This window comes from Falco punctatus (genome assembly GCF_963210335.1).
Source record: "Falco punctatus genome assembly, chromosome: 4".
NCBI classification, from domain to species: Eukaryota; Metazoa; Chordata; class Aves; order Falconiformes; family Falconidae; genus Falco; species Falco punctatus.
This window is the reverse complement of record NC_137583.1, coordinates 591,507-616,828: the sequence shown is the minus strand read 5'-3', so window position 1 is coordinate 616,828 and position 25,322 is coordinate 591,507. Positions and strand designations below refer to the sequence as shown.

Here is a 25,322-nt window from a genome sequence, read left to right as displayed (position 1 = left end):
TCAACTTAATTCCTGGACGAACTAGGGGTTCATCAGATCACCTGCAGCTCTGTCCTCAATAGCCTGCCCACACTGCGGTGGACATTGTGGGCAGCAGCATCAGTAGCTCCCTGGTGAAACTGTTGCTGTATTTCAGATTTGTTTTCTGCCTCACCTTCTGGCCCACAGACCCAAAACTTGGGACTAGTTAAGAAAGGTGTCAGATTAACTGAAGAGGTTATGCACAGGAACAAAACTAATTGTATGAAAAGCTAAATAGTTGTATGGCACTCAGAACAGTGTGGGGCATAAACTGACTGCTGTGGATACTTCTGGACGTACACATGAAGCAGAACTGGCTTGTGTTCCAATCCAGCCAGTTATGAGGTACTGTAAGATCTACAAGAGGATGGAATTAGGTATCAACATTGGGTTTTAAGGGCCTATCTGTTTTCCTCCATGTGTGATTCCTCACATTCATTATTCCTTGTTTTCACATAGGTCTGTAGCTCCTGAATGACCAAATCATGTTTTATAGGGCCCAAAACTCCAATTCAGATAAAGAGAATCTGACCTTGTCTGGTCCCATACATGTGTGCTGAGGTTGTTGCACATGGAAGAGGCAAAGCAGAAGCCTAAGGTACTATGTTTTATACCTTTATTAAAAACAAACTTCAAGGCTAATTTGCAAGTTGCCAATGTTCTTCATGCCTTCACCAAAACGGTTTATGAGAATCTTCCAAACTTTGCTAGGTAAGAAACCTTCTTCAGCTCCTGTGTTTTGAATCCAACTGTAATAAATTCCTATTTTTGACTGAGTCAGACCAAAACTGTCTTGAACTTAAAAACACTTGAAATGAATTTGCTTAGACATAGGATTTGGCTACGCAGAAAAGGTAACTAACTATATGGGAATTAAAAATTGGTTATCATTTCAAAAAAAGAAAATCCATGTAATCCAGTGTGAGATCCTAGCTCTCTGAGGATGGCTAGAATCCTGCCCACCTTTAATAGGCATTGGCTTTCATTCCAAGTCTCTGTGTAAACATGGAAGCTGAAGCTATGGACTGGGATTTTAGCTACTCAAAGAGTACCTCCTAATAGTGTGGAATTCTGCTTGTTCCTTGAACACTTACATTTTTATGGAGACATGTTTTCTACTGTGGCTTCCCAATGGAGTATTAAGAGGTAGCAAAGACCAGATTGTTTTTTAATTTATTTTTTTTTAGGAGAAGCATTTTGTATGCATGTCCTAGGGGAATACTGCTGACCTAAAGCAGATGGGTTTAGTATCTAACTGAGACAGTTTCCATCCCTAGTCCATGCCACCAGCTGAGAAAGGTTTGACTGATGTCATAAGAAAAGCCTGAGTCTTACAGATGCAATCCCTAATCCATTTAGAGGAAGCTGAAGTTCCAGTCTCACATTGTAACAGCTATTACTCTCAGGTAATAGGGGTTAAGTAAATAGGCCTTACAGCCTTGCAAGCAGAGTACTGAACCTGCCAATTTGCCTGAAAATCGGCTAAAAGAAGCAGGTAAAAATATCTTGGTCTGCCACTGGAGCGGACTTTAAATGCAGACATGACCTGCAGCTGAACTTGCATGTCCATGGAAGAAGAGCAGCTCCCTAACCTGAATTCAGAGGAAATCCAGTTTGATCTTCTCATGTAACCATCAACAGTTATAGACTTGTGCCCACCTGGATTTATCCACAGAGCAGGGGCAGGGGATCAAACTCCTCCCATACCTGGCAGCACACCTCATCCTAAAGCGTAAGATTTATGTCTGTCCCTGTTATCTAATCCTTTTAATCCTTGTTGTATGTGATATGTGGTAGGGGAGGCACAAAGGTTATCTGTGATGCAGTTTTCTACTGAGACCACCAAACTCCATACACAAGAAAATACTGTTAGGGCAAACCAGACAAGATATAGAATAAACAGGATCAGGACTGATCACTGCTAAACTGAGTGGACTGGACAAAATGGCCTAGAAGGAAGAAATATTTTTTCTCCTATTATCTCTCTCCAATCAGCCTTTCCTCTTAGTTCTGCATACAGTTTCTCATGTTAAACAAATACCTGCTAAGGGAACAAACCTCTGATGAAAGGATAATAAATGAGCTCAATATATACTACCATTTCATGGGTTTCTGCTATGCACTGCCATAAATTTTAAGCCAATTATGTTCTGTTTAAATATTTAACACTGTAAAGCTAGCCAATTTTACATCTTGTCAAAGGTAATTGAAATACCCACTTTGTCCCTTTAATAGGCAGGCAGAGCATCCACGAGATGGAAAATACCACTAGAATTTCACTGTTTACAACTGGATATTGGAAATACCCTCAATTCTTCAGAATTTAGCAAGGTCAGCTGTGACACAAAGCACAAATCTGCAATACAATGCGAGACAGAGCAGGCAGCCACAATCTCTGACCAACTGGCTACTGCTGTCTCCCAAAACTAGACTGTATCAGCAAGCTTTTGTTTGCATAACTGCAACACTAGAGGACCTCACATACACACACTACGAACTAAAAGTACCAACTAATTTAAATTGAATCCTGGGGCTCTGAAGGGAAGCAACCTTTGTCAGACGGTCCTTTGAAGTGATGAAATCCAGTGGCTGTGACTAAGCTTGTAAACATTGTGCACTCAGAGTTGCTATCAAATTCAGGGGAGTGCCACCAGGCCAGGAGCTGGTTATAGGGGATGGCCCTAAGCTGATAATGCTAGGATAAAAGTTTCTGAACCGATCCCCAAGACATCAGGGTGTGAACTTTCCTATAAACCATCCAAGCTACTGACCACTGGAGCAACAGCATTATTAAGTAAGCTGGAAATGCCATGGAAGTTTTTCTTTCCCATATAGTCAAGGACTCGAAGACTGTCTTTCAGATGCAGTTCCTGTGGGCAACTGACCAAAACTTAACTCTTGGGACTCCATCAATCTATCAGAAGTGATATGACATATAAGTTCAGCAATTAGCTGTGTAAATAGATTTCCTTCACTGTATCTGCACTCCTGAGTCAACATTAGCCTTCTGTTCAACTACTGCTGTCTGTGGCAGGGCAAGGCACCCTGTTACCCAAGTATTCTTAAGAAAGATCAATATCCTCACAAAAGATGTACTACAAACCGTGGAAGGCATCTCTCTGACAAGGCATTTGCCATTTCTTCCCTTAAGTCCCTGCTTGGATGTTTGGGGTAAGCCAACAGACAACAGAGAGAAAGCTTGGCCAAAACTATCACAAAGAAAGAATTTGAAATATGACATTAAAAATCCCGTTTGCTTTCCAGTCCTCTGGATTCAGCAAGACATGAACAGGTGACATACTACTGAGCTGCAGCAAGGATGTTACTCAAGAGATCTCCTAAGACCAGTAGTTTTGCCGGGCCTGGAACCATCTTTTCCAGTGATGCCTAAAGGGAAAGATCACGGGAGAGAGAGGGTTAGAGCTCTGGGTCCAGGAGCCAAGCTGCCCAAATGCCCCGTTACAGAGTCAGTGCAAGGTTAAAAGGTGGCAAGAATCTGCTTCCAAACAACAAAGGTCTTCACAGCAACATTCCCATTGCTCTTTTGCCAGCTCCAGGCTAAAGACTGACCCACTGGTTTCCCTGGCAGCCGGCCTCAGCAGGAGGCTAGTGAAAGCCCAGAAGTTACAGTCTGCATGAAATCCTCTGGCTTCTGCTGTGCAAACACACATGATCAACTTCTGCGGTGAGCAGTTATGTATTTCCAAGTGCAACTCTGGATCCTCATGAGACACAGAGTACTAGAAGTGCCTTACCCAACATCGTAAACATCAGGAAAGCAGATGCACAGAAGGTCTAAAAAATGCCTCAGAGTGGGGAATGTTTATGGCTACACATGCTTGCTCTGATCTGTGGCTAACCCCATGGTTTCAGGAAAGCTGAGGTGTTGGGGCAGCAGAGGGAACAAAGACAAAGGAGTTGGCAGCTGCTCTCTCGATGTACTGAGAACATGGGGAAGGAAAGACAGGCAAGGAGCAAGGTCTGGAGGCTGCTTCTGGCTTTGGACTGCGGCTTGGAAGTTTTGCCGTAAAGCAAACTCCCTCTCACACCTATACTTCATTCACCAAGCAAAGTTACTGAAACAAACCCAGGCTGCTTTTGTGGCTTAGGAGGCTACGAATCAGCTTCATCAATCATTTATTTGGTAGTGGTACTCCTGGAAGAGAAGACAATTGCTTCTTGGCCCAGAAACCAAAAACTTTAACAACTGAGCTGTGATTGGCAGCACTTGCATGTAGCAACACAATAAAGTCTGAACCATCATCAAACCCCTGCCAGCTCCTGGATAACCTAGAGCCACCCATAACCAGTGCCTTGGGAAAATTGGAGCTGGATCCCCCAACTAAAGGCCATGGGAAAATATCAGCTAGCTTTAAAGCAGCTCCCTGCCCCTTGGCAGGTTTGCAAGTCTTGCGTATTTCTAGTTCGGCTCTTCCTATTTCATGATTTCCCCTGTAACAGACTGACTGAAAACCAGGGAGTCAGTCATTGTTTATTTCAGCAATTCTTTCTTAATGTTGCAGACATGAAGCCCAGGGCAGATCTCTTTCCCGGAGTTTTACAGCATACAACCTGCAGGATAAGCAAGCATGTGTATCCTCCCATGACCTCTCTCTAGCCAGCACCTCAAAAATCCTCACCTGAAAGGAAAAAGCAAACCAATGAACCCCGCAATGACCAAAAGCTCTGGCTGTGCCTGTAGCAGAAGATTATTACGTGATTGCAGAATACTGACAACAAATCTCAGAGCAGTAGCCTCCTGCACACATAACAGAAAAGCTTGCAGGCATTTAATATCTAAATTAAACCCAGACCCACAGAATGGGTTAATCCAGAAACTGTCTGAAAGCTGCTACAGCTGCATCTTGCTTGCAGACAAGCCACAGGATTTAGTTTCCAGCAAGTCAGAATAGTAAGTTTCCCCTTTCCCTTTTTAGTCAGAAGTTTCTAAGACAGGATTACTGCTCCGTCTCAAGCTCCCAAGTGAATAACAACTGCTACAAAATTTTCCAGAGGATTTCCAGGTTTCATGCTGTACACGCTTATCCCCACTGATTTTCTGGTTAATCCCACTGATTTGCTAGCAGGTTTTTTTCTTACAGAAGCACATGCCTTCCCCAACAGTAAAACTCCCCTCTCCGTGTCTGGTGCTGAGCACGCAGCACCATGCGCTGCACTGCTGTCTTGTGCTGACCGCAGCATCCGCTTTATCCTGTCACATCTGGTTCTACCTCATTGCAACAGGAGGGAAACATATTCCTCATGTCACTGCCCTCGGTCCCACTCAAACTGAAAGGAAGAAGAAAGTACCCACATCGGCTGTGGTTTTGGGCGATGCTGAAGAGTACTACAAAAAGGCAACGACTGGGCAGGAGGTGAGCTCATCATCTGTGAGCCTGTGGCTCTGCTGATGGCATCACACAGCTTGGTGGCAGGAAGTGATACAGGAGCAGGCGCTCGAGAGGAAACTGAATCGAGCAGCTGAGGTTAACTGCGCTGGTGTTTTATCATGCAGCATTTCCAGGGGCTTTCTAAGAACCTCAGGTTGGGTTCGGCTGCCCAGCATCAGTTAGCTTGCTTCGCACGCCACGCTCAACTGCACTAACGGCAGCGGGATGAGGGAGCAGCTGTGCTGACCACATGGCAAAACAAGGCAACATCTGCCTCTCTTGGGTTGCTGGCCCCTTCCCCCTCAAGAGAAAATGTTTAACGAATAGCTTCCTACAATGCTCACTGAAGGTAGGACTCAGCTGCACACAAGTTTTCCTGGCATCTGCCTCAGAAACGGCCCCCAATGGTACAGGATGGTCATGGATCTGCTCTTCCCCAGGGCTGTAGCGAGGCTGGGGCATCTGTAAGTTCCTGTGACAGGGATAACAGTTATCTGGCATCTCGTCTCAGAGAGGCTTAGATAACTTTGCAGCCCTATACTGAAACTTGCCAGTGTCATCATTCTCTGTGCTGCTGATACACTAGCATCTCTGCTCCTGTGCCACCAGGAGAGAGCACTGCCTTAGAGCACACACTGGGAAGGAGAGTGCAAGACTATCATGGAGGCATGCTGGAGTTAATCCAGAATATCAGGATGTCCCAACTGTCAAGGGATCTTCAACTTTCCTCAACCCCCCACCCCCCCACCCCTACCCCTAAGTAACGCAAGACATTCATGAGCAACTATTTTCACTTTCTACAGACTACATACCACAGCCAGAGAATTTCACTGAGCCATACCTGTAACAGTCATCAGAAGCTCAGATATGTGACTTTTTGGAAAGACAGAGATAGGGATTTCCTTCCCACCCCTCTTTTCTGCCTTCACTTCTGCTGAAGTGGCCACAGCTTCATTAGGTGGAAGGAATGTGCTACATGTCCTGTTGTAATGCATCTGGAAGCCTTCCAAATTCTCCTCTGTAGGATTTACCAGAATGACTGCAGCCAGTGCTCGAGCTCTGGGGGTACATGCATGGTTTGCCAGGAGCATGGCTGCACAATTTAGTCCCATGTAATTATACTTATCTAATTTCAAACCTTGTGTGGCTGGCGCCAAGTTCGAATTCAAGTCACTGCTTCCCTGAGGATTTCCTTCCCGAGACACTCCTTCTTGGACCAATAGTTGAGGCTATGAAGAAAAACACCAAAAACAAACAACACCCCACCCCCCACCCCTAAAATTAGGATCAAGGGACAAAATTGCAAATACATAAAGTAGATTTAAAACAAAAAGCCTTTGATCAATGTTACTTAAATAAGACTGTGCAGCCTAGAAAGCATGCCCATTTGTCACCGTTGCCTATACCCAACCATATGCAAGAGCAAGCAACACTGCATGTAGTGCCTGCACACATTCACAAGCATCTCTGAATGGTCATCAGAACCCATAATAAGCTACGATAATACCAGTCTTTTGAGATATTTTTTTAAAATATTTTGAAAAATTTTGCAAAAAATTTTGAACATTGTGAAAAAATCTCCCCACTACACAGCTATGGAGAAGGTTGTTTCATCCTTGAAAGCACTTTCTATATTTCAAGGTATTTTCCTGTCCTGAACAACTAAACATTTTGTCCATCAAAAATTAAAATCCAAATGGCTGTTCTTTTTCTTCTGCTTTGATTTTGCCTCCCTGCCTCCTACTCCTCAGCTGTTAAAAAAAGTTAATTTTGAATTGAAACATCATAATGATTCACTAACCAAAGCTAGAATGACACATTTTGAAACACTAAAAAGAAAAATGAGCCAGCGTACAAAAAGTTTTAATGTCAATAAACCAGCACGTAGCACAGGTTTTTTGGTTTTTTTTTTGGTTTGGGTTTGGGTTTTTTTTTGGTTGGTTGGTTTTTTAAAACAAATTACTACGCAGCTCACTGTTTACAGTAACAAACACCCTAACTTACAGCTCTGGCACAGAACTCAATTTAACCACAAAACCCCAAGCCTAAGCCTACAACTGAAGCTATTACAATCAGTTACAGAAGAGAATGGCTGGAATAGTTTTTTCCAACCTCATTTGCAGCCTGTTATAGATTAGAGATGGCTATAATCTATTTCTAGTATGCTATAGGTGTTTGTATAGACTGGGCAAATCCCTGAGTACCCTGATCCAATTAGACCTGCTTTGAGCAGTGGTTTGAACTAAATGATCTCCAGTGGGCCCTTCCAACCTAAATTATTCTATGATTCTAAAAAAATAAAGAAAAGCATAGGGTGCACACACAGCTGAGGGATACCAGACATTCACTACCACTACTAGTAGATCCTGGGAGATATCAGGATGCTCCAAACTATTGTCTTGCTTCTTCCATGTGGCATAAAGGTCTCAAGGAAGAATAAAGAGCCAACTAAATTTATAAGAAAGTGTTTTAATTAGATTACCATTACAGAAAAATACGAATTTGCATGGAAGATTTATCTTGAAATTCCACTTCTAAAAAAAAAAAAAAAAAGAGAGAGAGAGAGGGAGAGAACATAGGACAGGAAAACTATTCCAGCTACCTTTATTTCAGATGTTAGCTTTTGCCAACACACATGGCTGGCTGTGCCACATAAAATGTTGGGGAGCATGTTCTTGGTGCTGCCTGGCTGCCCCCATTTCCTTTTCCCTGGGGAGGAAGGGGGGTGTTCCTCTCTTGGCAGCAGTGGCAGGCACACAGATTAGCTACAAAGCAGGGCTGAAGCCATCTCCTCTGTCACCATTACTGTCAGTTTAACCACAAGACAGCCCTACTAGCAGGTGTTTTAGAAACTGCCCTTTGCTCTGAATCTCTCAGAGTTGTCCTGCATAGGATCCTCAGCTTTATACAGAATATACTTCACTTTTTTTGGCTTTCCTGAACCCCACAATAACAGAGTTTCACAGCCAAGGCTTCTCGGCCCCAGTTCAGACTGCATCACAGCGACAGGACAAGCTAGGACTGAATCTATTGCTCCCACAGAATTTCACTGCCTTTTTCCCTTACCAGGCAGGAAGCAGAACGCTATAGCACTCCTGAGGGTTAAACTTGCCTATGTCAGATTCGATGAAAAATACATCAACTAGTGCCAGAAACTGCCTGCCAGCTCGCCTGGAGTCCTCTGGCCTCTGCAGTTGCATTTACCCATTGTAGTTTGTGGCTACACATACAGGTCACATCCATTTGTACCACTGTCCAAGGCAAGGCAGTAGCTGAGGCCTCCTTCCCCCTCTCCTTTCAACCTCTGCCTCCCCTCACACGTGGCCAGGTCAAATTGCACCTGCTAATGAATATCCCTCATAGCCCATCTCAAATCTAGCAATGTCCCAACTACTTCAAAGCTGCTTGTAAAGCCCTGCCACCTTTCACTGCTCCCAAGGGCTGTCACACCACTCAGATTGCCTGCTAGACCTCATGGAACCATCTGGATGCCAGTCCCTGACCCTACATTCACCTGGTGGAGGTTTGCCATGTGATGTTCCTCTATTTTCAGCAGTGCTTCTTTTTAGCACAACTCCTCTCCTAGCTATTGCTTTCTATCTGGGTTACAATTTTAAAGTAACTTCTAACTGTCAGCTTCTGAGCTTCCTGAAACTTCCACCTTTTTGCCCCCAGGGTCTGTCTGAAATCTGTTGCAAATCAGAGTTCGAACAGTCTCAACCGCAGCTGGAGAATACAGTGCCAGTGCCCAGCCCTCCCACGAAGGGGTGAGAAACCCCCTCATCTGGGACAAACTCTCAGAGCAGGGAGAACCCTGCAATCATGATCCTTCAGGGAACACCTATACTACCTATTACTTCATTTTGATAAAGTTATCTTCCATCATTGTTACCTGGGGAGTCAGAGGTATGTTTTCTGGCCATACAGATCCCCGTGCCCAGCCCTAGTTCAGGCTGATGCTGTGTCTCACACTTCGCAGTACTACCCTGGCATTCTCAGTCCAGCTCAGCAACATTCAACTCTGCTCTCCATCAGCAGGTAACAACGTCTCCCTTCTCACAGTCCCTGATGTGCTGGACACTCTGCTTGACCAGGACTGTGGTTCTCATCTGGTCCAGGGAGCAATCTATGTATCCCTGCTTATAGAGTCTTTGGGCAGGAGAACATCTTCCCCACAGAGCCTGAGCTCCTTCTGACCCACTCTGTGCTTGATAGGAAATCAAGACCTAGAACTGGCTGTGCCTCCTTACCCCTTTCTGACAGCTCTCCAGTGCACATGGCTCTAGTATAGATCTCTCTGAGCTCTACAGGGTCATTTTTCTTGCTTGCTTACACCTAATTCATAAAAGAGCATCTTCTCTCCTAATTTGCTGCTGCTTTGTATTTTTCCCTTGTCATATTTCTGCCTCTCTCTAAAAAACAAATACAACCTCAAAAAAAAAAAAAGAAACCCATCAAAAAAACACAACAAAAACAACCTTTTTTTTTTCTTTTTCTGCTTTGTACCCCCAAGATGTTTCCTTTTCCTCCAAATGTACTTTGGGCTTTTCACAACAACCTGGCCACAGCACCCTACCACTACTGAAAGGGAGAACGCTGTCCTTTATTCATGCCCTTCTGTGTCCTCCTGCTTGTCTTTGAGATTTGCCAGCCCATGAATGACACCAGCAGAACTCACCAGGTATGATGTTTTTGTCTCTAAGACCCAGCCATTTTGGCCTCCAATGCTTTTCCATAGAGCTTAAAGGATCCCAATTTGCACAGCTGGCTGCTTTAAGCACTGGTAACATACTGGACTTCCTTACACAATGTATTTAAATAACATAATAATTATAAGTGGGCTTAAAAAAAGCAACAGACTTTAAGCAAAAGCTATGTGCTGAACCAGACTGTCGCCTTCTCATCTGGATTTCAAAGAAGAAACAGCAACTGTATAGATTTATGGAGTAGATCTCTTGTCTGGGAGAATCAGTTCTTCACTGGATTTGCAGTTCCCTTCCACCACTATCCAAGAAACATTTGAATCCTAAGGTCACTGTCATGTCAGATAAGTCTTCTAATTTCTCCGACATGTGGACACTTCCTCCCTGGTGAAGACTTCCTTCCCAGCCTCCTGCGCAGCCCTCACGGACTGCTAGATCCCTCTGTTTCTGCTGAACCACCCAGTGTCTCTTTCCCACCCATGCACTCTTCTGGCACCACAGCTTACAACCAACCTATAGATTCCTGCAGCAAGTGCACAGCTTGCATTTGGTCTAGAATTTTTTGTGGTAACAGATACACACCAACTAGTGGTTTGTGATTGTTGTGGGGTTCTTTAAAATCACTCCTAATGACAGATAATGTCATTAATTGTTCACAGGGCTGAATAGCCTTATTGATTAAAAGCTTTCACCTTTTTTTCCATGCCTGAAATGTTCTGTCTTCATTTACTGATTCTTACTAATCCATTGTTTGCTGCATAGAAGAGCTTCCTGCTGGCAGGATTCAAAGTTTTGTCATTCACGAAATTTCTCTATTTGCTTAATTTTAAGTGTCTTCTTTTGAGACAAACTGACACACTATGCAATCACTTCAGTCTTTCAAGACTCCTGGGTATACAACCCCTCTGCCTGGGAAAGGATGCAATCTCTAGTCTGACATTCCAAGCCTGGGAAAGTACTGTGGAAGACTAACATGTCTTGAATTAAGTACAGCAGCTCTCCAGGGCTCTCAGAATTCTTCAGGACCTGAATCTTAGGGGTGACTGGAAAGGCAGGTCAGAGCTTCCCAAATGTGTTAGATTTCCAGGCCACCTAGGCTGAAACAACGTTGGTGCGGATAGAGAGCCTGAGAAGAGCAAATGCAACTGAAAATCCCCTAGGACCCGTGACTGGAGAAGAGGAAAAGGGCTAAATGCTGTACTCACCCACTTGCGGGGCCTCCCTCTTGGCCTCTTCCCAGCAGAAGGTCCTACCTTTGTGGAAGACAAAGCGGGGGGAAAAATACCTTCAGCTCTCATTTGCTGGGCACTATGACTAATACACTGAACGTGGCCAAGGCTGTTGTGAGACAGTTAGCAGAAAAGAAGAAAGCTGGGGATAGAAGACAGTTGAGGAGGAAACCCCTGCCAGACTATACTGGTTGTGACTATTTGGCAATGGTGGAGGAGAAACACTAGAAGGAAGCTGCTGAACAGGCGATGGCAACACAGGACTAAAACCACAATAACTGGTTTGTCCAACAGTGGCAATTAAAGCTGAGCTGAATTAGGGGCAATTTTCACTGTCTATCACTAACGTAAGAGAAACCTCCCTGCTTGCTGCTCTAGCAGGGACAGCCAGCTCCTCTCTCACCCATAAAGAAATATAAACCATTTACTCTTACCATTTGTCCAGATACAGCAGTCACTTTCTTGCTTCCTTTTGGCCTTCCTCGTGGTTTCTTCACTGGCGATGGTCCCAGAGCTTCCTCCTAGATAAAAGGAGAAAACCATTTAAACAGGATCTTCCCTGGAACTTACAGCTTCTCATTCTAATATGTCTTAGACTATCTTATATCAATAACAGCACCCAGGCCACTAAATACCTGGTTGTCTCTGCTTCTCCAGCTGTGAAGTGCATTAGAAGATGGCAATACCCCTACCCCTTTGTCTTTTGGGCTGGGGAAATGAATAAGTTCCCAGAACTCTGACCATAGTGCCTGGAAGAGAAAAAGCCTTGGCCTTCTCCACTGTATTTAGCTACTGGTACAGAAAAAGAGGCTGATGACACTTGAAAATCTCCAGACTGGAACAGAGATCTGCCTAGCTCCTCTCATGCCATTTACTGGCCTGAACAGACATGGCTCAACACATTAGAGGCACATCCGAAGCCAGTGGCTGAGATGTCCCAGGGTGCAAATATCACTGCTTTCCTGAATAGCAGTAATATTTACAACATCATACCTCAGCTTCCCTTGCTCTTTGTTAGTGAGCAGATTCCCAGGGCTGCCTGCAAATCCTATTAGGCTAAGGCCATAGCATCCTCAGGCAGCCTCTCAGGATGATGTGCCCTCACCTGTGGCTGCTTCTTTGGTCTTCCCCTCTTTCTCTTCAGGCCCTCAGTCAGTGTAGATGTGTCGGGGTTCACTGGCCTCTCGTTGCTCATGTTGGCACCTTCCACAGTTTCCAGATGATAATCCAACAGATTATTTTTCCATGGACTGGGAAATAAAACGTATCTCCTCTTTCTTTATCTTGTTATGGATTCTCCTCTACCTGCAAGGCTGGAATAGTGAGAGAGAGTAAGGCATGACAGCTTGCTATCCGCTGGAAGACTCTGGGACACAGCAGACATTCAGAAGCGTAACCGTGCTTCATAAATATTAATTGAACCATTCCCTTACATGGCCTATTGTTCAGCTTTCTGAGGCTTTTGGCCAAAGGAGCTGATTGCTCCAGGTGCCACAGCATGTCGGTACCTCTGTCTACCTTTCCTCCCTCGTTAGCCAGTTTCATCCAAACAAAGACAATGTGTTCAGCTCTCTGAACTCCCCTCTTCGTCAGCTTCCATTGTCTGAGGAGGAAGGAGGTGGGAGACAAAGTGGTGGTGGTGAGTTAAAAATGCCCAATTCAAGGGCAAAGCTTCATTTGGAGCTCCTATATCATCAGCTAATCAAAGCTAATCCTGAGGACCAAATTCACAGCAGAAAGAGCCTTATAACTGGATGCTTAAGAGAACAAGTATCAGGATACAAACTCTTATTAAAGAGGTGAATGTGACTCTGGAGCTGCCCCTCAAGAGTTTGTTCCTAATCACTGGCTGAACAGGTGCTGTCTGGAGAGGTGGCCTGACCCCACCTCAGAGTGCTCAGCCCCTGGTCTTGCACAAGGCTCACTGTTTCCTACAGGACAGAAGTCACTCAGACCTGGGCTTTGCTTGGATCTGGAGCACTGGCTTGTCTACTGCAAGTTTTGTATCAGCAGGGTTGCCAACCTCCTCGCTGTCCCCAAGCTCTGCTTAGTTCCTGCTGTGGTTGGAATGAGCCCTGATCTGACTTGTTTGCTCCAATAACCAAGGTCACAAGCTGTTGAAGGTACATAGGACACCAATTACTTCCTTGCTGCTGCTTGAGGTTTCTCCTCTGGCACTGTCTGCCAGAGAAGGTGGCAGTCTGACTGTGAGCCTTTACACCCCCACATCCCAATGCAGAAAGAGACCTTCACCAGAAGCTCAGCTGGCACCTTAATCCCAGGCTCATTAAGAGAGGTGGAGGTCACTAGTCTTGCTTGCGTGTAAGTAAACCCTAGCCAAGGATCCAAGTCCAGCTCCCAGTTTGCTGATCTGCTGGAAAAAGGCACTTGCACCTCCCTCAGACCTTGGCCCTCCTTTCCTTCTTGCCCAGGAGGGAGAGCTCAAGGAGGGAGATGAGATGGGCTGAGGGGACTGAGCCTGGCTGGATAGAGACCAGCAGTGCTGGCTGAATCCTCTTTTGTCAGTAATTTTTACCACAAAATAAATAGCTGAGAATAGTGCAGCCGGGAAACCAACTTCTGTGCAAAGCCATTGCCACCTTCTCACCTAGACATTGTGTGTGTAATCTGCCTTGCCTATAGAAGTTCTTCTACCCTCACCTAAGAAATGGTTTTTTGCAGCTCTTTGCTCTACCTGTTTTGTTTCTCCTTTCTCACTTGTTAAATTAAAGGTAACAACAGCGTGCTTTAACAGCTCTTTGTCCTATGGGCCCTGAGCGCTGCTGGGTCCCTAAGTCCCTCTGGCAGGCCCTGCCTGAGGCAATAAAGGCAGCATTGCAAATAAGAGAACAGCTGCCCCATGAAGAAGAGTGTGACTGTTTTCTTCAACATAATGCTGGAGGGCAGAAGCTGGGTTCGGCTCCAGTTCATGCATGAGCAGCCCTACCCAGCAAACTCCCTCTGGCTGTCCCTTTGTGCTCACTGTTGGCACCTGGCTCACAGGTGCTGCTGCACCACTCGGCTTTTCATTCCAAACCTCTGATCAGAGGGCGATGGAAAGCCTGTAGCTCAGGTCTCTGAGTTCAGGCTGCGTCTGGAGGGGAGACAGTTAGGAAAAGAAAAAAAAGTTTCTCTGTACTTGCAAGCCATGCACAGTTGCTGCCAGTTCCCTCAGAGACAAGCATGAAACACTTTTGCAGTCTCTTTCAGAGAAGAGCTGTGCTTTCAGGAACTGTTACCAGAGCTGTGTAGTCTAATCAGATGTTCAAATTCCAAAGATGAGACAGCCTTAACTGTAGATGACAACAAACACCCTGCCCTCTGGTCCAGCTACTGTTTCCTGCATCTGCATTTACTGGTCAGAACTGGGGCTCAAACGTCCTTGTGCTGGTCCTGGCACGTGGGGCTAGCTGAAGCAGGAGGCAGTCCCCGAGGTACACAGGCCCTGGACTGCCCGAAGAGCAGAGGAGCCTTGGTGCCTCTTCCCAAGGGAGCTCCAAGCCAGCCCTGGCTTGTGCTGCACACGGGGTCAGCCCAGAGCGCTGCAAAGGTGGCTTGAAGCCTCCTGAGCTTGAGCCTCCCCTCAGGCGCCCGTGGAAAGGGAACAGACAACGCCATAGGAACGTGCAAGTGTGAAAGTGCCGTCCGAGCCAGCGCCCTGAGAAGACATTATGGCTGCTTTGACCACACGGCTTCTACCTATGGATCACAGCAACTGGAAAGCACCGGTTCAGTGTTTCTTGGAATTCAGGTCCTAATGATAGTGTGTGGAAAAGATTTAAGGAGGAAATATAAACATGTCCTTGAAAAGCATCATATATGCATGTTTTTTCCTGGTAATGCCAAAGTGTAAGGAACAGGATGAATGATGAGGTATGGCAGATATTGTCAAAGAAAACAACCGCAGATGTAGTATATGTGGTGAAGGCTGTGCTGATAGGAAGGCTGACTTATGTATCTGTATTTTATTTTTAAATTTCAGATCACACTATCTGCTTGGTCACCTCAGGCTGGACACGCAGAATCTGAAAGCATCACTGGCAGATGCCGCAAGAAAACTTCCAGCCTTCACACCACATTCTAACAATGCAGTCATGACAGACACTGAAGCCATTCCTCTTATTGACATAGCCTCTCTTACGAGTTCACCGTAACTGAAACCTGCATTAAATCCAAATTTTGCATGTCATTATTCAAGTAGGAGCAACCACAGTGTACAGAACTCATTTTCCCCAGATGCAAAGAAAGTCAGTTCTTACGCAAAGATTGTTTTCTAAATCTTGTTAGACTGATACACTCTACAAAGTCTTTCACATACCTGGCAAGCTTTCTACAGGCAGGACTGCAGACAAACAGTACAGAGACTGCCAGGAGATAGCAGTGCCTTTGTACATCACTCTTCCACCTTCCCATCACCCACTAAAGGCACATACTTCTTGAAGGCTGGTGTGGAAAGAAAAAAACACAAGCAAAGCTATACAAGCATCAGCTCTTAGGGCTTTTGTAAATTTTACATGACTCAATGTAAGATGCATAAAAAGCAAAAGCACCCACTGCAATTCTACTTCAAATTTCTCAACAATAGCTTTCCATTTATATATATAAAAACCTAAACCAATATTGACTCCCATTGTATACCAAAACCCAGGTATGTTTTCCAGGGTCACTGCACTCCCTGCTGAGAGTGGAGCTAGCAGGGCTGAATTCCAGTCCTATACACTGTCCGCAAGATCTAAAAAGTCCAGACACTCACAGGCCTTAAATCACCTTTATGTCAGCCAAGTACGCAGCTTTGCAAACGATGCAGATATGTGAACACATGTTTTTGGCAGTATTCAGACCTCTGTGTTGCAGAGACATCACCTAAAACAAAGCATCTCATGTCCCAAAAGCATTCCCAGGGACCTGGCAGAGGGCAGGGGATTCTCACAGTCTAATACTTTGAACCGGATTTGGGTGCTAAGTTGTACAAACCCAGTTTTTCTACCATACCAAATTCTTAAGAAAGAAAAGCTCCTCCTCAGGGCAATGGAGCTGTAGTCCAACACAGGGTACCGAGTAGTGTTCTTGAGGGACTTCTTCCTTTCTACAGACTACAGAGGAAGCCTTGTGGATGTGCTTGCTGACTTGGGCAGGCAAATTAAATGGCAGAACCCCATTCCTAATTGTTTCCTTGGGGAGGTTAAATTTTAGGCTATGTCCTTAGGAGAGATACAATAGGACACAGGGATGCTTGAGACATCGTACTAAACCCCCTAAACTGTGTGCATGATTCACAGCAAGGGCTACCAGAAAATGACACTCTAGCTGCAGTGCCCGCATAGGAAATACAGAGCTCAGAAAGCCTTGTTCAAGGCATAATAGGAGCATGATTATAAGAGGCCCTTCATTACAGCCTTAACTCCGGCACTGTCTCTATAATAATAGCAAAAAACTATCCACAGAGCACAACTCCCACTTAGTAGCACAGCACCATTGTTCAGCTGTCACGTGTGACAAAGTAAATCCAGGGTAACTTCACTGACGTGAACATGGTCACTCTCGTAAAAGGGAGGGGGGGATTTGGCCCAAGTCCTGCATCAAGTGGAAGAGGATAAAAGACTTTGTTAAAGACATCTAAAGAAGGGGACTAAAAAGGCCAGGCAGAGAAAAACCTTTCATTCCAGTAACTGTAGTAATAACCATCTGCACTTGCATTATGAGAAATTACTTTCACCTTCCAAGAAATCAAATGCTCATGTCTTTTCAGATCTCGCAGCAGATCAAGAAATAGCACAGCTTGTCATGGTTCCCCATGGACCGTTTTACCAGAAAAGCAGGACAGCCAAGCTCTAGAATATCTCCCTTGGGAAAGAGCAGTGGTAGTAACGCTCTGGCAAATGCACTTTTCTGCCAGATTTTTCTGTGAAATGAGGAACTTATGGGCTACTAAATCAAGCTTGTGGCAACAGCAGGTAACTGCCATGGTCTCATCGATCACATATCAGAAACATAAATAACCTCACAAGGCGATTTCCCTAACTACTTTTAGTGGCTAAGTCTAAGCCTTCTTTGGTGTCATGCTTAAAAGACTCCTATTTCCTTGCCTGTTTTTTTTTTTTTTTTTTTTAAGGAGCAATTTATTGTCATTAGTTCTAGCATCTCTAGAGTCCTTCAGCAGCAGCATTCCTCTCTCCTCCATTTTTAAACCTACTCTATGAGATAAAGACACATTAATTGGATCTCCCCCATCTATCTTGCCCAGCTGAACAAGCCAGTGTGTTCCAGTTCTTGGGATGTGATCATATCTCCTGACCATTTTGGCTGTCATTTACACGCTTTGCAATCCGAGCTCAACACTTCTGAATATGATAAGGATTCTTACTCTCAAAACTGTTTTCGGTGAGGACATCTTGACTAACTTAACCTCCCACTTATCTGAGAAGCATGGGCTAAGCAACAGTTCAGTTGGAAAAATTCAGGTTTTGTGTAACATCAGTAGCATGACCTTCCCAACTGATTCAACCAGCAAGCTATTCCACCACCTCCAGCATGTCCCAACTGATAGAATATCCAATTCAGAAGACAGAAACTATTCAAGCTTACAGAGGACAGATAAACCACCCCAGGAACTGTACAGGCTTCCATATTTCATATCAGCGCTAGGGACCAGTTCAAGGCCTGAACAGGAACTTCTGGTAGCTACCTACAGAGCTGCACTTCCGACTTTGTTATAGATTTCTCTGTGTAACTCTAATGAAAGGGCCTTCATGTGTTTCAGTTCCCCATCCACAAAGTGGTGCATACTTCCCTGACTGCTGAGCTATGCTGGTGATGGGGCTGTGGGGAGAGACCCCAAGAGAGGCAGGAAGAAGCCATCCTGCCTGTGCCTGTTCCTCTGAGACAGCCAGCACAGTAGACAGGTGCTACCAGCTGCGATGGAAGCTTATGGACTAAACTCCTGTTTACTAGGAAACAGTGCTGGAAACTTTTTTTACATTGGAGACATGCACAGCTACATGGGAAAAGGGTTGCTGATTAGCGAGTCTCAAGCAATGATGTGGACATGAACAGCCTCTGTTTCCTAGTTCCCAGATCCTGAGCACCCAGCTTCGGCACACTGCAAGGGCACCTCTTGAACAAACCTATGATTGATGCAAGGCTTGTGAACTTCTCTGTCTAGATACCTGAGCCAGCTACCAGTCTGAGAGGCACCCTGCTTATCCTAATCCATACCGCCACTAATCATAGAAATACTACCATGGCTCTGCCGTAGCTAGCCTAACATAGTCCCATTTCTCCCTTGGAAAAGTGAGGCTTCGCACTTGTTTGTGGAATGAGTCAGGCCAGGTGGGGATCCTAGCTGCCCTGAGGTTCTGTTCATTTCTGTACGTGCAGGACTTTTCCTGAAGGCTGCCACATACTCCCACAGCGAAGGGCTCAACCTCAGTCCTACCTCAGTGCCACCAGCTCCCCAGCCCTGCCAAGGGCCCAGGCTTCCTGTGGTCAGAGCAGGCAAAGCAAGGAGGCAGTTAACCATCCCAGGGAAGACGTGTAAAAGCATGCTGGATGCCAAGACCAGAGAAGAAGAGAGATCTGGAACTTGTTCCTGACTCTCATCTTGGGCAAGTCACGTAATCTTTCTGTGCTTCACATTTTCTGTCTATAAGATTAAGGAATAACACTGGAAGTATTAGAAGTATTAACACTTGTCCTCAACCTGGGGTGGAGAGACTGAGGATTAAATCATTCTGATTTGTAGGGTACAACTCAGAAACCCCAGCAGAAGGGAACAGAGCAAGACATTAGCAGACTGCACCAGCAGCCTCCCCCATGCTGTGTTTGGCAGCACAAAGGAGAGGCTGTCACAACTGAAGAAAAACAGCCGAGATCAGCCACATCCTGCTGGGCAGAAAAACACACCCTCACCCTCTTTCCCCAGGAAGCTGAAGTGGGATCAGTTTGGCCAAAGCTGTAACCTGGAGTCCCCTGCCCTGGGAACGCGGCACAGCACCGCTGGGGTGCGATTAGGGGTCCCTGGAGCTGCAGCGCTGCCAGCCTGCACAGCGCTTCTCGCCTGCTCCCGAAGCCGAGCAGGCAGCGGAGACAGGGTTCTCACCATCTCTATCCAAGGAAACTCACGTACCCAACTCAGGACCCCAAGTCTTGAGGCCTCCACCTGAGGTCTTAAGACACCCTTCCAACACTTCTCGCAAAAGTATCAAGCAAGATCAGTGACACTCAGTGCCTCTCTGAGGATTGCAGACTCCCCAGCATTGCACATTAAGAGTCTGTTAAAATTCTCCCTTAGGGAATTTGCCCAGAGACCCAAATGTTTGATAAAGGACTCTCTTCTCTTGAGAGTCTCTGTCCCTACACTTTCACCAAAAAGCAAGCTCCCCAAGCACTGCAGAGTTAAACCAGTGGAGAAGAAACAACAGTATTCACAGGGTAATAAAAGGATAAGGAGAAATCTGTGGTTACTAAAACAAAATTGAAAATCAGAGTCTTTTCTTACTTCAGATAAGCCTCACTCCGCCACCAAATTACTATCTTGTTCAGCCCAACTACTGACATCAGCCAAACACTGTCCACTTGCACAAACCCAGGAAACGGCCCTCTGAATTTCCTGTGAGGACAGGCACTTTGGCACCTGCCATGGCGACATACGAGGCAGCAAGATGCAATTTATTAATCCCTGTGCCTTAATAAACCCCAGTGCTTTGCAGATGAGCTCGGCATACACATTTCAAATGCAGGCTGGCTAATGCGGTAAGAAAGGAACAAGATTACCTGTTGAGAAGTTGGGCAGCACCACTTGACCTGACCCCAGCAGACCTAGCAATGAGGGCAGGAGAGCAAGACAGAGGTATCCAGCAGCTGACACCCCTCCTGCACTGGAGAGAAGCAGCTAAGAGAAATCTCTGCACACATTCGTTTCAGGAGCCTTACAATGAGCCGAGTGCTATTTGTTGCGCTCCCAGTTAGCAATATGGAAAGCAGCATGAGCGCTGCCAGTGACCTCCTTCCGATGGCAGTCCTGAGTAGCAACAGCAAGTGAAACTGAGTTCACCTCAGCCTGCCTGGAACCTCACACTAAACCAGCAACAACCAAAAATAAGAACACCCCACCCCAACCCACTCACACCAGCCAGCTTGTACCACTGCCCTGCTTGCTAAAAATAAGGCCCGTTTCCAAACGTGAAATGAATGATCTGAATAAAGGGGACAGATCGTTTCGCAGACTTCCTTCTTTACAAATGCTAGAAAGAATCACGCTGACCCTGTTTTATGAAAGTAAAATACCAGAACAAAGAAACCCCAAATGGGTAGCCCCAGGAAGGCTTGTGATAACAAAGTGGTTATTAATCTGAGTGCAAAATGTGCTCGGGGCATTTACTGTAAGCCACAAAAAAATGGGAAGCTGACTTCACTTGAGCATAAATATACATGGCTCTAAGTTCAGTATTCAACATTAATTATGTGAACAACCATTAGGGCTGGCAAAAGTCCCCAGAAGTATTTTGCAAAAAAGAATGCAGACTTTTCATATGACTGACTCGGTATATTTAAGACATGTATATTGTGTTTTTTGCACCATTAGCAAACCCAGAAAATTAAAAAAAAATCTCAATCTGTACCTGTATAAAACCCATCAGAGTATCTTAGAGACAAAGTCTGAGACTCTTCTTTACGTCAAGTAGTATATTGTTTACAGTGACAGTACAATTGAATAAACTGAAAACTAATTTTTTTTCTCAGAGCTGTCCATATAAAAGATCACTTGAGTTCCTTGGTGATTTATGAAGGTGTCAGTAATGCACTTAAATCACTTACTGCAATCTGGAAAATACCAGTCTCTAGCTTATTAAACCACGGGAATGATGATCTCTTCTTTAAACGTGTACATGGGGGCTCTGGAAATGTGTCCAGTTCTTGGGGCTGCCATGTGTTTCCTCTGTAACCTCAGGAAAGTCACCGTTCCTTTGTACTCAGTTTCCCACACGTAAAATGGGGATAACACACAACACACAGAACACCTGGCTTATTTAGACAGTATTTTCTTGGCCAAGAAATAAATTTCCCACACATAATTACACAGGTCTTAGACAAAGTGCCTCAAGACTTTACTTGGAGCTCCTAACCACTAATAAAACAAAATGAACATGAAATATTAAGAAAAGCCTTTAAGCACCCCTGCAACAATATCTGATCTAAAAATCATTTAAAAGTATATGAATTCAAGTACCTGAAAATTATCTATTAATCTAAATGCTTAAATATATGTAGCTAATCCATCAAAAATCTTCCTGCAGACACACTACTGTATCGTATAGAAACATGCAATTTTTTTTTCATTTTTTTAAATTAAAATATTTTAATATTATTTTAAATATCACTAGAGACAAAACTGTATGCATGCTGTAGAAACAGTGTAATCAAAGTCTAGGTCAGATTTTGAACTGTTATACTTTGTATGAAATGAAGAAATCTGCAGTTCGTATGGATACTTCCTGGCAAGGAAATTTTAAACTTGATTCTACAGCACTAAACCAGAGATGGTTGACTGTCCACAAGTACAAAGAACATCATTAATACTGTAAAAATTAAACTTCTAGTTAGAAAATGTCAGATATAAAATTGGCACATGGAGTCCTATTTAACCTTTATTGGGCATATATTGAAGAATAGTGTCTTTAATTCAATATCCACACTTCATAATTTCATTAGCATTTAAGGCCAAGAAAAATGATTCAATAATTCTGTATATAAATGACTGTCATTTCATCATTATCCTTGGACTGAGCCCAAAACTTTTATACTTGGCTGAAACATCAGTCCCAGAAAATCATGTGTTCTTGATTTAAAGACATCATGGGATGGAGAATGTACCACTACTGTTGGACATGTGTTCCAGTGGTTAATCCCCTTTAAAAAAGATGCCTAATTTACAATTTGATTTGTGTGCTTTCACATTGCAGGTGCTGGTTCTTATCATACTCTTCTCAGATAAGCACCCAGCCTACCTGTTTCCTACCTCCCCTGCTCAGCGATACTTCTACACTGTTATCAAGTCCACTCACACTATTCTTCAAAAAAATTAAATAGACTGAGTTCCTTAAGTCTCACACTGTAAAGCTTTTTTTTTTCTAAAAAACAAACAAACAGACAAACAAAACCACAAAAAAAATGTGTGCCCCTCTCCTCATCTTCAAATATTAATAAATTTTAAGAAGAGAGCCTGTTCACAATTGCACCATCTTAGGAAATTTCTCTTTCAGAGGCCCCATGAAGGAGGAAGAAGCATGAGCTGGACCAAGCAGAAGAAAAACAGCAGCAGCCAAATCTGGAGGACAGAAGTCCTTCAAATTCCCTCCCCTTAGATAGGCGGTGGGGGGTGGAATATCAAATTAGCAAGGTTTCCATTCCTGAGTGACTTGCTAATCTATTAATGTCCTGAGAGGGTCTGGTGTGTTTGCAGCAAGACCTGCTCTACACAAGGGCTAGCTTGTGCCTGCGAGATAGTTACTAGCTTCCTTTAGGAAACATCCAGATTTTACCACAATGCAGTGCAAGTCTCTGCCTGCATCCCTGTTCCTTATCTTCTCTCTTCCAGAAACTAGACTGGTCACTGTGGTATAGCATGATAGACACAGGCTAACACCAACTGTAGATTCATTTGTGTATAATCCCTGTCTGTTAGACAGGTGTATACAAAGAGCTTCATTCACTGCTGTCCTGATCTTGTCAGACCCTCTCATGTGCACAAACCTGTATCTCGTAACTGTAATGAAAGCTAGTTTCACAGTAATTGTTCTATACATGCTTATTATTTAGGCTGTATTAATGAATATTTTAACTAGAGATTAGGCTGAGGTGTGATTTCCACAAGATAAGAAATAGATTTGCTATGCTCTATTTTATCATTGTAATGGAAGTGTGCCCCGTAATATTATATTTCTTAATTCTTTCATATTATGCTCAACAGCAATTCAAACTCTCTGGATGACGCAAGGTTACAAAATCTCACTTTGAGAAAAGTTGTGGATTTGCCGGAAGGTCTCCAAAAATCAGAGGCTTAGAAAACATGGCCTGTGAGGAAAGATTGAGGAACTGGGTTGTTAAAAATAGAGATAGGAGAACAGGAGGAACATGATAATGGCTTTCAAATACACTGAATAGTGTGGCATATAGGAAAGTAGTAACGTATGGATAGGATAAAAAGTCAGTTTCAATGCAGAAGTGAGTTAGGCTGAACATTAAGGAAAGCCTAATGACTTCACGGTCAGGACAGCAGAACATGGGAATAAGCTACGAGTTTGTGGAGCCTCTGCCCATGGAGAAGCTAAAAAGTGGGTCACACACATGTACTAGGATTGACATGTGCTTGGCAGCTTCTCAAGACTGTCTCACAGCTCTCTTCTCAATGACATGAAGTTTCTAACTAGGCCACAGTTACGTATACTCATGCAGAACCATGTCCATCAAAAGGCCAGAACAGCTGATTCCTAGGGCCACTCACAGAATTCTTTTCTAGTTGTTCTCCATGGCTACAAAATCTCCTGAACTGGCTGGGTATTACTTTAGAGTCTTTGGAATCCACCTGTTCCTACAGCTACAGAGCTTGTGATTCACATGGCGTAAGCTAAGGGATGTTTCACTATTTCAGGCCCAAAATGCTGTCAATTAATTACCAGAGGTGGTAGAATCTGGCTCTTGCAATGGGAAGGATGAATCCTGGTAAAACAACACCATAAACACTATCTGCTGGTAAGAAGGCTGACCCTTTTCTGCCTTTATAGCAGAAGACAGTTGCTGTTTCTGACAATGTGCAGACAAAGAAGGTGGGACAACTAAGAACGAGAAAAGAAGAGGGAACAGCTTTGCTGCAGGCAAGAAAGGTGCAGTTAGAATTAGAAAGAGCTCACACCTTGCTCGATAAAGCCATGTGAAGACATTGCGAGTGATGGCCTGGAGATGGCCTTGAATGACCTTTGTAACACAGAATGAACTTTCCATCAGCAGCTAGCCGAGTATGAATGAGGACTAGATCCCAACGGGAAACTAAAGGCTGGATAATTCTCATCTGTGACCAGAGGCAACCAAAAGCATCAACAAAGGGACTCGTGGCAAGCAGTCTGTATTGGAGGACTGCTCCCTAAGATGCAGAACATGGAGTCTATAGCTGGGGAGCACAGATTGGCAGGCACAGCAAACAGCTGGGGGGTAGGTGTACACATGGAGGAAGATTTATATTTCTGTGGGAGACAATTATCCCTTTAGGTTCCCATCCAAAGGAGCTGCACAGCAGCACCACGTAAAAGTGGAGCATTTAAAGGAAATGCAGTAGCTCCTCGTGAAGTGATACTTACAGCTACCCAAAGATGCTTTGCTGGCAAGAGGATTTTATTAGCATCCCACGCTGAATGTCTGAATTTCTGTAAGAGAGATGCAGTGGAAGACAGACAAACCTCTTTCTCCCCCACATCTGAATAAAGCCATTCTGAGAATTGCAACATACATCCCAGAAGGGCTCCTGTAACAATTGTGTCCTTCTTCCAATGTTCCCGTAGAAAGTTATCAGGTAGACCAAAGGCTGGTGTGCTCCAGCAAAAGATTCAGAGATGCATCCCAGACACTAAGGCAAACAGACTCATGCTAAGGGAGCAACAATGGTAGTGCAGACCATGCTCCCTCCCCTGATTTTCCAATGTGTATCCCCTGTGCAGCTTCAAGATACCATTACTTGAATCCCTCTAGGTGTTAAAAGAGGATGAGTGAAAGAGGAAGAGTGAGAGGGAGAAGATCACATGTACTTCTAAATACTACCAGATTTTTTGTGGTGAGGCTGAAGAGCTCATGAAGTCAGGCTGTTTTGGAAAGATGTCTGCAAAGAACCAATAAGCATACTGATGGATTAGCTGCAGAGCCAGTGCTGGGCTCACAGCACAGGTAAAGCCTCCAGGCTAGGACCCTGGCAAGGTGGCTGCTGCTTACTG

General features: G+C 44.5%; 1 protein-coding gene across 6 annotated transcripts; it reads right to left on the bottom strand.

Moving 5' to 3' along the window:
• Positions 1 to 620: 620 nt before the first annotated feature.
• Positions 621 to 25,322, bottom strand: LOC308062453 (uncharacterized protein). Of its 6 annotated transcripts, none has more exons than XM_080383973.1 (7): positions 20,116 to 25,322; positions 14,291 to 14,437; positions 12,449 to 12,656; positions 11,778 to 11,864; positions 11,320 to 11,367; positions 3,323 to 3,408; positions 621 to 770 (listed from the first exon to the last, which is right to left on the bottom strand). In XM_080383973.1, exons 3-7 carry the CDS (start codon positions 12,536 to 12,538, stop codon positions 641 to 643), a joined length of 441 nt encoding a protein of 146 aa, XP_080240099.1. In that variant the 5' UTR covers positions 12,539 to 12,656; positions 14,291 to 14,437; positions 20,116 to 25,322; the 3' UTR covers positions 621 to 640. The 6 variants fall into 6 exon arrangements, with proteins under 6 accessions (XP_080240099.1, XP_080240102.1, XP_080240098.1 ...); XM_080383976.1 differs by lacking the exon at positions 14,291 to 14,437 and adding an exon at positions 6,550 to 6,640 and having other exon boundaries at positions 20,116 to 22,478; XM_080383972.1 differs by lacking the exon at positions 14,291 to 14,437.